Consider the following 14,110-nt stretch of genomic DNA (forward strand, 5'->3'; position numbering starts at 1 on the left):
GAAAACAATTTTTAGCCTTTTCATCTATTAAACATGTTAAACAAGTCTCAGAGCTGATTAATAATCCTGCCACACAGAATCCTGCTCTGCTCACAGCCAAAACAAACAAGCAAAAATGCTTTGAGCAACCCCACTGCAGGTCATCCTAAAGACAAGGATAGAAGAGTTTGCTGCCAACAGCATTACAAGCAGTTATCAGGCTTATCCTCCTCAATTAGAGGCTTTTAAAATTGCTGATAGAGGATGTAAGTGTTTTTCATTTACTACTCAGATCTTTACTAAATGTCTCCATGACCTTGTTTCATGCTGGCTTTTTCTAAACATAGAAGGTGCCTCACCCCACATATTTTTGTGCATGTACTCCAATTGCCACAACCACTAAAGCTTTTTATCATTACTGTTTCCAGTTCACTTCCACAGGGGTGCCAGAAAAGAGACTGATGTATATCACATGTCAGAGACCATTAGCTTTTTAAGCACTGTGTTTTGTGGATATGCTTTGAGCAGCATTAGGCAAAGTAATGGTAATTATTTCCCTGGCCACCTGGATCCTTTTCAGTTCTGCACAGCACTATCACAGCTCTAGACCTAAACCGGGGGAGGAAAAAAAAAACACAAAACACAAGTAAAAAAAAGTGAGAGCTGCAAAATAGCCTACACTACTCTGTCATTTATTTATCCAGACTCTTTTCTGTCTTATTACTTCCAACATTGCATGACAAAAAAGGTCAACTGAACAAAAAGTATACACACTTCCCCCCTCCCTCCACCCCTCGCCTCCAGGGGCCACTCAACTTTTCTAGAAGCTTATGCTTTTTCAATCAGGGCTGAATTAACTTCCTTAAAAACCAGTTTTTTCTCTTCACTATGCCCTGCCCTCTAACAACACAGCTTTCCTTCCTACCACACGCAAATAAATTGTTACAATTTCTACCCAACTATTCCTTGGTTTAGACTCTTCCACCCTCTTTTCTATACCTGGTGTTTGTTATACTAGACGTAAAACAGATGGCACACACAACAACTAAATGAGGTGGACCTGAATTATACCATAAGCTCAGTTTGAAGTATTGCAGTCTTAAGGTTTTACTTTCACTGCACTGAGCTTTACTAGCGAAAGCTTATATTTTAATTGTAACCATGTTGCTGTAATTTCAAATCAGTTAGGATGGTTAAAGCCTTGTTTTATGGTCTGGTACAATATCCTATTGCTCTTGAAGGTAACTATTGTGACTAAAAATTAAGCTAATTGCTATGGAAAATTATCTCCCCAAATTATAACTCAATGGGGAAATAACAGGAAATAACTAAACCTGAAAAATTACATTAGACAAAAATCACTTCCTGTAAAGACGCAACTTTCATTTGGTGAAGCAGAAAGAGTCTTCTCAGACTGTTTATCACCCTTATTCTAGAGTATTGCTGCAACATTTCTTCCCATTTTATTAAAATTTTTACTTTTTTCTTTAATTTCTATTTACACCACTGCTTCCAAAGCTGATGCACAGTAGTTGCCACTTCCTCTGCAATCTTGACTTAAAAGAACATCTAGTTAACCAAACATAGTGAGAATCTTAGCAGCAGTATAGAACTATTTCTGCAAAATTAAAAAGATACAACCTAAAATGTAGCCTTTTATTCACAACTGTTCTTATTCCAATTGTCTTCACACTTACTCATTGCTACATTGTGGAAACAACCAGCAGAACACGACTGCTACACTGTGCACTGCTACACTGTGCACTTACAGACTTATTGTGAAAAGACAGATACATGACTGTTCTCTGTTAGCCTTAATTTTCTTCCTAAGAAATAATCTTGGTCTGCTACACAAGAAAACGGTAAAGATTCATTGCTAAATATTCCTCAAGTTTTTCCTGAGCCTTTTCAGAAGCGCTATCCAAGTGAAAAGCATTATTGCCATTTAATAAACACGCCAAAATCAGAGGCAGAGATAAATGAAAAACAAGAAGGTCAACTTCAGGTTTTCTGCTTACCTCTACTCTTTCAAGAGTAACAGAATTGATGGGAGAACAAGAAATCCCAGGCAGAAAACACTGTGATCCCAAACCAAGTAAATGAATTGTTAAATAGCCCCAAGACCTTCCCCTTACCTTTACTCACCACAAAACAACCTCCTGACTTTTTTCCCCCTCCCTGTACTTATGAAATATTACACTTCCTCAGAAGAGCTAAGATGCAGAATTAAAGTCATGCTAGATGTTAGTCGGCATCGTGGACTTTTTATAGTGCTGTACTCAACTCCAGGGGTCAAAGAGCTCTGCCCGTCAGCTGACACTGGCTCATCCCGGCTTCTGCAAGGCTCTCTTAACAAACCAAAGGGAGCTGTTTCGGCAGGAAGCACATGCAGGCACCTCAGTCTTTCTAATATCTCAGTTACTGTATCATCACAAAAAAGTGAGTTTAGAATGCTGAAGTCAAAGTATACAAACAATAAAATCCAGTATTCAAATAAATATTGGCTGTTTGCTATGCTGCACGAATGAGTGCTTAGTTGTCTCCTAATACATTTAGCTTTTCCCATTTCCTTTGGATTTAGTACTGCAAAAGCAGAGGCTGACCTTATCTTATTCCCCTCTTGCTAGATAAGACAGCTCCTCAGAATCAACAATAAATGTTAGGAAAGTGATCATTCGTGTCCTCTGAAAACAAATACGAAGGTATACCAGAATGAGTTTTGTTACGCCCCTGTGGAATACACTGGAAAGAGAGTACAGAAAAATTCTGAAATTATTTAGACAGTAACTAAGCACAATATTTCTGCTGATCACAAGTCAATTCTTAACAGCTGGAAGTGTGAAGCTTTCAATGGCTTAAAACTACACACAGAGAGAACAGGAGAGCAGACACACCATGTACATATTCCCACCAAAAGAAAATTTATCAACAGAAATATTAGATCATTAGCACTTTATCTAAACAGAAAATCACAAATCTCATGTAAAAGATGGCAACAGTCAGAGGAAAAGGTTCTGATATAGTTTGATGAACAGGAACATACCCTAATTCTAAAATAAAAATAAAGGAGTCAAGAAGATTGACATAAGCACAATTTTATGTTGAGCACCTAGGTTTACCCACTGTTGCTTCAGGTACAATGATTTCTGGAAATACAAGACTTTGGAAAAGATAAGCAAAAAGAACTATCAAAATGAAAAGGTTTTTGCAAAACAGTTTCCTGGACCATGACTAAAAATATATTTGTTAATACTGGCCCAGTCTCCAATTTACCATAAACACACAAGTTTGCATGAGACAGGGTAGCAACATACATTAGGCTTGAGTCACCTAAAGAGCAATGACAGATAAACACACACTTGCTTTTGTCATCTCCAGAAAAAGAGCTCTGTGTCCTCCTAATCATAGGGAAACTGAGCAAGTGCACCCAGAGTTACTTAGATTAGCAAACCAGGCATCTGAAGGCAACCTTCACCTGTATGCCTTTAACAACTCTTAACTTTATCCTAATATTTCTTCTCACTTTCTTGATACAAATCACTTTCATTTCCCTGCTAGCATGGATTAAGTGAACTAGTGAATCCTAAGTGAGTAACCTACTGAAAGAGCTGCTAAAGAATATCTTGACCAGGCAGACATATCTTCTCTTCAAAGGTCTTCTCAGAAAACATATGCTACCTAATAGAGGGAGCGATGTGAAGATCAAACATACTTCTTCCATAATAATTGTTAGACTTCATATAATTGTTAGACTATTTCCTTCAACTTGCACTTAAAAAGATAGGCAAATAGATTACCATAATTTAATATTCAGACTTTACAAATGCCAATGACACTGCTCAACTCCCAGTTCTCTTCTGCCTATGCAGACACATACCAAAACCCCTTTAACAAGAAGATCTTGTTAATTGGTACTAATAGCCTTTATGTTGAAAAGAAACTCTTGCAAAGCATTGAGTGGAATAAAAAGTAAGTACTGAAAACTTAGAAGAACAAATAGAATATATTTAAGCTTTGATGGGAGGAATAAACAAAGGATTTTAAAGAAACCAATGCACTTTGCCTCTTGAGGGATGTACCTCTGCACTTTACAGTAGCCCCTTAGTTCTTAAGTTAAAAATAAAATCAATTATACCAACAGCCTAAATGGACAACCAGTCTTTCGGTTAAAACTGTCTGTGGGTACACAGAGACTAGGATACAGCATCAAACTTGTATCTCTTCCTCACTTTGATTTCAACTTCACAAACCTCAAAAAGAAAAAAAAATTAGTCTGACATATAAAAGATGCACATATATTTCCAAGGTATACGCACACCGGCTTTCTTTTTCATCCTACCCTAGACTTATAGCTCTATGCTTACTTAGACCTGTTTTTACTCTGTCATTGATCTGTGTGAATTCTACACTGACCTGAAAAGGAAAGAGTAGGACAGCACCTGAGAAGAAGGTGGTGGGCAGCACACCACCTGCACCAAGAGGCATACTCAGCTCACATATACACAGGTGTGTGACCTCTCCAGTGAACTGAATGAAAGCAGCACATCTGCTTTCAAAGTAGAATCTGCTTGTAAGAAAAAAGTGGCAAGATTAGAAGATTGCTAAAAAGTCAGTCAACATGGTAGGTAGAAATTTCATTCAATGCCTTAAATAGTTTATTTGGTTCTGCCTACTATTATGAAAAGAACCATCAATGTATATAAAAAAATTTAATTCTTTATCCCACATCCATGAAATGTCTCACAGGATTCCAGGCCACCTCCTCACACATGTAAGTAAAAGCTGAAGAATAAAAAGCAAGGACTGATTTTATCTCAAGGTTATGGAAACATCATTAAACCATAAAACGATGGTGTCAAAAATTTATCTTGACATTAGAAAACGTCTCAGTGGAGTTAAAGCCTTATCATGTAATTAACTGCAGATAATTCTGTTTAATACTGAGGATCAGAATTTAAAAACAGTCACAACCTTGATAAATGGCATGTTAAATAAACTAGAGCTTCCAAAGAGAGATCAGATAGCAAGAATGAAAAAATCCAACTCCAGCTCAAAGGACAGTCTATACAAAAGCAAATTGACTAGTAAGGACAGGCCAACATTGTCAAAAAGGAAGGTACATTACCCTTCTGAAACACCTCCCCGCCCAGTACAGCTGATATTTTCCACAGGTCTTATGCAAACTAAAAATACATTGGGGTGAAATTTTGTTCCCATGGAAAGAAATGGCAAAACTTTCTTTGATTTTCAATGGGAAGTTTGCACTCAAGGGGACTCTCTGCCCATTAAAGCATCACAAGCAAGTGAATAAAACTATAATTAATTTTTACAAAGACAAGAGCAGTGGCCAGCAGAGAAGGAGGATTGTTTAAAAGAGCTTCCGAGAAGCTCTTTTGACCTAAATCAGATTGGCAACTTTCCAAGAACTATCTGGAATTTAGTCATCTCGCTGCAGGACCGTTTTTCTCTTTTGTCTGGCTGTCTGCTTATTTTCCTTCTTGAGGATCCAGCATCAAACAGAATAAAAAATGACCTTTGACTGCATCTTTTTGTGGCATGCAATGAAAGAACTGATCCAAAAAAGTTCAATGTTAGAATAAGCACCTACTGAACTTGAAAGGAATGTTGGAAGAGGTTGGGAAAACAAGATTACATCTTGAAGTCATGTATCTGTAGTATTTCTTTATTCTATGACCACACAGAGAAGTCATCACAGCTGGCCTTTTTTAGAGTTACACCACAGAGAAGAGATCGCATGAGCCTTTTATCAGAGACTTTGGAGTTCCAAAGCCTTAAATTTTACCTGCTGGGAATAAGCATCCCTATTCAGCTTAAAGAAAAAAAAAAAGAAAAAAAAAAAGCCCAGTATTTTTTCTATTGACATTCAGCTTATCTTCCAAAAAACATTCTATGGGAGTGGCAGAAAATGCCTGCTGCTGCCTCACTAGGGATGGAAGAATATTAAAATCATATTTTAATATAACACCATACTTCATAACACACTCATCTGACAACCAAATTGGGAAGGCTATAAAATACCACATGGAAAATTAGGGAGTGACAATAGAGCTTTCCAAAAAGCATTGTGCTTGACAGAACTCCAGACGAGATACTAATTTTACTCACACATAAAGCATATGAGTATATTTAGTTGACAGCTGCTTTCTCCCAACCAGCTCACCTATTCAGTCAGATTCTTCTGTCAATTCTTATTAGTGATATGAAGTACCTCCACCTATGATAGGTCTGTGTCATTTGCTCTCCCATTTCCCTTGGGCAGACTATTACACAGACTGAGTGAAATGAGCAAAAGAAGGACATGAGAGCTACTTTAATGTTTTGAGAGCCTCTGAATTTCCAGGGGGAGGGTGGGAAGCAACAACTTCAAAACTCAGTACTTTGCAGTACATTCAATAGGGCAGGAACAAATTCACAGTCAGCATAAGGAATACGTTGAGTTAAAAGTGTCTTTGTTATAGCAAAGCTATAATGGGACAAATGTTGTCATTAACAGGAGCATTCCTAGTTCTCCAGTTAACAGGATATGGAGCTGGGAAGTCTTGATGTTCGCTCTGCCCTTGATGCCCACTTTCATCACCTTGGTAAAATACATGGGAGGAAAGAGGAAATGCACATATGTGCTGATGCTTGTGTGTGCTTGTACATAAAAAATTTACAAAGCTTCCTTATTTTCTTCACCACTGCTCCAATATATTGAGCAATCATCATGCTGCTCCTGTAAAGCCACCACGGCCGGCCTCCATCTTAAGCTTCTTATTACATAGAAGGCAACCACATTTGTAAAGAATTTCTTACAAGCTGCAACAGTTCAACCAGTTAGACAATGATCATCTTCTGATACTCAGCCTTATCTTCAGCTGTACAAATTCTCTAACCCAGACAACACAGTGCATGTATTTCACATGAAATGCATCTGGCAAAGTTCAGGGCAAACCAGCATGCCAAGACAAGACAGTAAAAGTTTGCGTGGAGACTAGGTAGCGCATAAGGTTTTTATGTACGAGTCCTTTTGCATGGGTGTATTTCAGCCTGTGTGGTTTTTCAGGGAAAATTGCATCTTTACATCACAGCAGTCTAATCACTAATAAAAAAATTCAGAAAACAATACAGTTGATTATATTACTCCTATTCCTTCTGTCCATAGCAAAAAAGATTCCACACTTGTGCAAACAGATTTTTAAAAAAGTAAAAAGTTATATATAGCATTTTTATTTCATTTCTTTAAGAAAGGCTCTTCCTTTTGTTTATATCAGAAGAAAAACATCTAAGAATTTGGTTTACTTCATAAAAAATGCTTATAAAACAAATAAAACATGTAGAAGTTAAGATAAATCTTATGGTAGAATTTATCAATCAATTAGAAATAAAAAAAATTAATTCAAGTATAAGTATTCTCCACATGAAGTACTTCTGCTAGCATTGGGCAAGTGAAGCTTTCTGAATTGAAAGCAATAAAATACATACAGCAAAAGCCAACAATATTTAGTTAGTAACATAACAAACATTTTACATATTGTGGAAATTAATTTCAAATACTTTACATGTCGCCTTTCAGAATAGATGATCCTGAGAAAGCAGTTTGTGGCATACAGTACTGTTAGGAACAGCCATTAGTAAATACTACTAAATGACAAAATGGAATGGGAGTATATCTGCAAATACAAGATATTGCACTTTGCAGAAAAAGTTTAGGCTGAAGAGTGATGCTATATGCTCTTTATCACTGTGGAAAAATTACTTAGGGTTTTAATGCAACTTTTGGGTTTGGGTTTTAATGCAACTTTTTTTTTCCTAGAGCTTGGGTTTTAATGCAACTTTTTTTTTCCTAGAGCTTTTACACGATAATTTTAAAAGGGAAAAGAAAAATATCCTCTTGCTGATCTTTGAATTTTGAAGCATTACAATTATATAAAAGCTATACTGCTTAAATACTGACTGAATAGAAAAAATAAATAGTTCCATTTCACTTTGTCATATATCACATTCTGTATGTATCTACTGAACTCACACTCAAAAATAAATCAAGAACACAAGGAAAGGAAAATATATGAGTTGTCAAGCAATCACATTCTAACACTTACTTTTGTGAAGATCTGAAAAAAGTCAATTGCAGGTGGCAAGCAAGACGCATCCTGGATCTCAGTTTTCAAATACAGTTTCAATGTCTGTGCAAGGTGCCTGAGGCCGTCTTTCATTTCTTCACTTAACTGTTCAATATCTTAAGGGGAAAGGGAAAAAAAGTATGTTATGTCATAAACAGAACCTTTCACCAACATTTTGAAAATGTCCAATGGCAGCCAAACAGTCTAGACATTTCCAGTCCCAGAATTAATCTTGACAGAGGGCAATTTTGACAGAGGGTGGACATTTGTCATTTTTTGTGACAGCTACCTATCAACACACAGAAGAGTTTTTCAGGTTGATATTGCCAAATCATATGAATACAATGGTGAGTTAAAGATCAAAAGCCAATACATAAAGTAGATGTATAAGCAGATGTAAGACATTACCTATGAAAATTAGGTATCTGGGTTTTAAACATTAAAAATGTGCTTGAAAGTTTATGCAGCAGTAACCTTCCTCCTTGCAGCAGTGTACGTTTTTATACTGTATTCTCCATAGATGTGTCAGAAACACTATGCTGGCAGATCAAAAGGGAAAGTATTTTAGAAACAAAGGTGTGTTGTGTTTTTTTTTTACACCTCAGCTGGCAAATGGAATTGATATGGAAGAATATTAAGCAAATATCACTTTATTAAACACCATTTATTCATGCTTTACGAATAGGAATCCCAAAGCAGAAAGAAACATAGTGCCTTATTTTCTAATGCGTGACCTGAGCATGCATGCATCAGGTCACTGATAACACACAAAGTGAAACTCAGCTGCCCTAGTAAGTTCAGTGCCTGATTACCTGCTTCACATTTTCTTTTAGCTGCCAGTTAGCACAAAAAGAATAAGGCCTAAATGGAGAATGCGAAGATGAACAGATCCAAGCATCAGCTATAACAAAAGGCAAAGAGGATTATTATTCACTATGAATCAATTTCATCTCCGCATAATGGTGAAATGTTATTTTATTTTAAACATCCATCCTCAATGGGAATGGAATTAACCTTTTACCCAAGAAGGCTTCTTCCCCGTACTTTAGATCCAAGCTTGCTGACCTCCTGGAAGGACAATTCAACATGTGTGCTCCTCTTTAAAGCTATCTCCCAGTCCCACACTTAAAAAGAGGATGCAATTAAAGCAGATATCACTGGATTTGGTTAAACAGCTGTCTAGTGTATACGATACTTGGGCTTCTGTGTTCTACCCCACACACCATACCTTTGCTTGAAGGTACTGGCTATTTTGTAGGTTGTAAACTGTCTATCACAGAGTTTCTATTTCTCACACACACCACACAAGTGAGCTGCTTTAATAATCTCCTATGAACTACTTCTAGCAGAGCACTAAGTGCTGACTTAATAAAATGTCCAATACCCATGGTTAGGTACCAGCCAGGAGTCTTCCACTGGAACCAGCTTCAATTTGCTTCTAGCCTGGTACGGGTTTCCCTATTTTTATATGTTTACGTTTTTTTTTATTTGTACCTAACTACATCAATAGATCAAGCTGGTATATAACAAAAGCTCTGAATAACACTAAAAAAATGTTGAGGTAATCAAAATATTCACATTACTCTCCAGAAAATCCCTTTAAGCAAGATGCAAGAATGAACTAAGGATGTATTTCTTCCCTTACGATTCTTTAACCTTTAAGCTACCACAAAATCTGGGAAAAAAAAAAAGTTTTCTATTTCAACATCAGCTCCGGTGAGAGATTATAACGAGTATCCTTTCTTCCCCAAGCAGTTGAAACCTGTGAAACCACAAAAATAATATCCGCGCAATTTTATCTTTTGTTCTCCATTGAAAAGTCGCGTAGAAGACAAACATACATACATCCCTTGTAAATTTTAGTTTTCTTTCTTTTTCTATAAGTTATTTTGAAGCTTTATTCAATAGCACATAAATATTTTAAAAGTAATATAATAATAATATAATAGTAATATAATATTTAAAAAGTAAAACCTCAATGTAAAAAATATGTATTTTTGTATATGTATATAAAAATATTTGCTCTGTATGTAATAAGGCAGACATCGGGTAAATTAAAAACTGAAGAGGCAAGATAGACACTGTAAAATGAGAAAAATTATTAAAGCCAAAAAATCAGGTGGAAGTTTTGCTTGAACAAGACACACGTTTTTTTCCTTGATCTCTGAAAAAAACGTTCTTCCCCACAGAGGTTTTAGCAGGTTTTATCTTTGATGCTGTTATTCTACAGAGCAGACCATCAGAAGGCAAGCTGCAAGAAAATCAGATGGCCATTCTGTAAAGCAGAACTTGGAAGCATTTCCTGCAAAATGGTTGGCAATTACTTACTTGACTGCAGATCAGAAAAAGAGTAGAGTCTCTCAGAAAGGCATACTGATTGTCTAAGCTGTAGAGAAAAACAAATAATTAACACTTACATAGCACGTGTTATCTTGAAAACACTCTACAAGATTGATTATTCAATGTGATATGCCTGCAAAATAATTAGGTAAGGCTAACAGTATCAACATAAATCTGATCATTCCATACTTGCTGTAAATTATCAAAAAATACTGATTTTTTTCTCGGTGTTTTATCACTTTCTACTAATTTTTTTTTTTTTTTTTTACTTCAGCAGCTTACATTTAGCAATTTACTTTGGCCCTTCACGCTGTAATTGATGAGGTTAGCAGTCTCAGATTTCATGTGACTATAATTAATGCACAGTACTGCTAGGTACATATTTGCCCTTTAAAAACAATCATGCTCCCACTCTTCCCAACGATGTATAAATTAAGATATTAAATCATATTTTATCACCTCAGACCACAACAAATGCACGTTTTTATCCAAGACAGACAACATCACGGCAGAGTCAGCAACAAAACTGGGCAAATCCTTTTTGATTTACAGTCCCACACAGTCATAAGCTGCTTAACCTAACAGAAAATTTAGTCCACATAAATTAATCAAACCATGGGAATGTCAAACACTCAGGACTTCCAAGAGAGTTTAGAAAAAGAAAAAAAAAAAAGTAATTGAGATTAAGAAAACTCAACATTGAAAGCATGGCATTGTGCCCTCTAAAGGAAGGGCTAGCTAACAGTGTCCTTAGCTAAGCTAAGGACGGCTAGCTTCCGTCCTTACCACTCATCCAAATAAGGCTGAATGAGGTTCCCAGTGAAGTTAACGGAAAAGCACCGATAACTTCAGTAGTATCAGAGAAAAAACAGTGTCCCTCTGCACATTCCTTCTAGGCAGAAATAAATTTAGAATGCTACCACATAGTCATAGGAAGAAAAAGTCGATAAACAGGTCCCTTGAGTATAATTATGTCCATTTTAGTATCTTTTGATCCTTTCAGTATTTCTGCAAATTAATCAGTAATCTTGTAATGCAATAAGCAGTCCAATTTTGTTCAGTGATCCTACTCACTTTGGCTTTCTAGCTCTTAATTACATTAAAAATGTAGAGTGAAAAAGTATTTATCTGAATCTGCTACACTGAATAAATCTAAAAGAATGTCACTTACTAGTTTAAAAACAATCCTGCCAGCAAGTCTGACAGAGTCTGGAGGAAAATTAGGCTCGATGCTCTTAAGACACCTGCATTCTTGCTTGTGGTCCAGCCAAGCTTCTTTCTATCAGGATTTTTTAAAAAGGAAGAGAAAGAAAAAACATGCATGTTATTTTACATAACATATACTTTTATATATATACACACATATATATTTTATATATATACATATAATTATTTAGATATGCACACAGACGTACGTGCTCAGCCTCACCATGGGCTGGACCTGGGGATGCAGAACCACAACAGCATCACAGCCATTGAGCCAGGCTGGGAGGAATGGCTGCAGAGCCAAAAGTCAGCTCCAAAGGAGTAGGAAGGGGACCTTCCTTGGGTACTGATGTCCACTGACTCTGGCAACCTCCAACACAGGCAACCTCAGACTGCCAAAGCAACAGCAGCGCACACACTTTACCAGCATAGTCTAAGACTGCAGCTATAACATGAATGCTGTGGAAAGGGATAAGCTGGGTTATCAACTCAAACCAACCCCATCACGCCATTCCCTCCTCTAATGTAATTAATTGTGTAACTGATACTGCAGACACTGGAGCTACAGCAATGCGACCCCAGAATTTAACTTTACCTTTAAGAAAACCCAAGAGAAACCAAACCAAAAAACTGTATGGTCAAGTTCCCAGTCCAGTCCCTTGCCAATGCAAAGATCACTTCACTCTGCTTCATGCTACTGTCTGACAACACAGTTTGTACCATACTTTTTCAAACACTGTATCTGACGCCTTTAATGCGCGTGTAAATATGGAATGAAAACTGCACAGAAACCTAGAAGAAATACTTTCATTTTTTGTCCCATGTTATTGGTATACAAATGATTTTCTTTACCTTTATGCAACACGCTATAAATAACATCATCAGCTTAGTTCAAATTGGTATCACCATTCCAGCTAGGTGAAATTTTTATTAGAATAATACATGGGCTCTGATTCTCATTTCATTGTGGCAAGAAGAGATGGAGCTGCATACATCACATGATTGGAGAGAACTAGAAGGAATGCTAAAATTTCCTCTACTGTCTTAATTCCGCTGACACACACAACACGCTAGGCAAGCATCTACTCGGCAATGAAGACCACAGAGGCCTACAGAGTCTATCCACTTCACCAAAATCTGGCTGCTCTAAAGCAATGGACAAGTTTTCAACACTGCAAAAACTGCCCCCAAAGACCCCTGAGCTGATGAGGCATTAATGCCCATGGCTGGGAGGACCGGTGATATTTTCAAAGTTCAGACCAGGAATGGTCACTGTAACTAAAATTTACCAAAATAGAAGACAGAAACAAAAATATTTTAGTTGCATGTACTACCTGAACCTGCAAATTTTGTTTCACAGGCCACATCTATTAGAGTAGCAGACAAGGACTAACACTTCCATAGCAGAAAAGAGACAGGATAACAAGGTAAGGGAAAGCTGCTATATATTGAAATGTCTTTTCTTCCCACCCCCACCCCCTTCTTGTCACCCCCCAAATCAGTGTGGAAGAGCAACAAGAATGAGTCTTCAGCAAAAGAAAGATGTTGGAAAAGACAGTCATTTTCTGACCACCTTTTTTTTTTTTTCTTTGCCTACTGTCTTTACAAGCTGAAAATTCTGTTCATAATTTACAAAAACTCCGAGCCCATCTCATTAACATAGTACATATTTACACATTTTATTTATATATTCACAGTATATGTCTGAAGCTACCCAGCTGTTTCAAATACTTTTTAAAAGCAAATTGAAAAAACAGGGCAAACCAAAAAATTGTTACAATGACAAGAACTCAGAATAATGAGGGGTTTCTGAAGGTGACATTTTCTCACAGATAGGCAGTAAGGAAAAAAAAAACCCAAACTTGGAAAAACAGCTTCTGTTAGGTAACTGCCACACAGAAAATGATTAAATGTCTAATATAAAGAAATTACACGTTCAGCAATTAAAAAAAAAAAGGTGGAATAGCAGTGATATGTGCAAGTGCACATCACACCTGTAGATGCTGACATGCTAGTTATAAAGATTACAAAGGCTATTACACAATTTTTTCTTAAGCTGCCTTTAAGTGGGGGAATTGTTTGAGGTAACTAGGTTTCAGCGCCAGTAGCATTTATTCTGTTTCATTCAGGGTTTTCACACACACACACTCCCCGCTTTGGCTTACACATAATAAATAAATTGGACTTTTTATTTCTTTCAGATACATGGGAGATTTGTGATTTCAATTCTTTTACCCATAACTCTACAAGGGGAAAAAATGACACCAAGAAGGCATTAATCCAGATACAGTTAGTGTCACATGCTGCCTGACAAATAAAAGTTAAGCATCTACTGCTGAATAGAATTATTCTTGTCTAGAAAAACCAAGGTCATGCTTGTAAATGTCCAGACATCCTTCTGTGTAATATAATTATATTGGCATTTTTATCCCACTTAAACTAAAATTGTTCTTTGGAGTAAG

At 36.6% G+C, this 14,110-nt stretch overlaps 1 protein-coding gene across 1 annotated transcript in view; it reads right to left on the reverse strand.

Annotated features, from left to right (window-relative positions):
• Window positions 1–14,110, reverse strand: part of SMYD3 (SET and MYND domain containing 3) — a 391,913-nt gene that overhangs the window by 365,798 nt on the left and 12,005 nt on the right. The window contains exons 4-6 of the mRNA XM_009893664.1: window positions 11,614–11,721; window positions 10,431–10,488; window positions 8,082–8,218 (exon numbers count right to left, since the gene is read on the reverse strand). Of these exons, the coding sequence (XP_009891966.1) occupies window positions 8,082–8,218; window positions 10,431–10,488; window positions 11,614–11,721 (303 nt within the window). The remainder of the gene's footprint in view (window positions 1–8,081; window positions 8,219–10,430; window positions 10,489–11,613; window positions 11,722–14,110) is intronic.

Source organism: Charadrius vociferus, unplaced genomic scaffold (assembly GCF_000708025.1).
Source record: "Charadrius vociferus isolate BGI_N301 unplaced genomic scaffold, ASM70802v2 scaffold309, whole genome shotgun sequence".
NCBI classification, from domain to species: Eukaryota; Metazoa; Chordata; class Aves; order Charadriiformes; family Charadriidae; genus Charadrius; species Charadrius vociferus.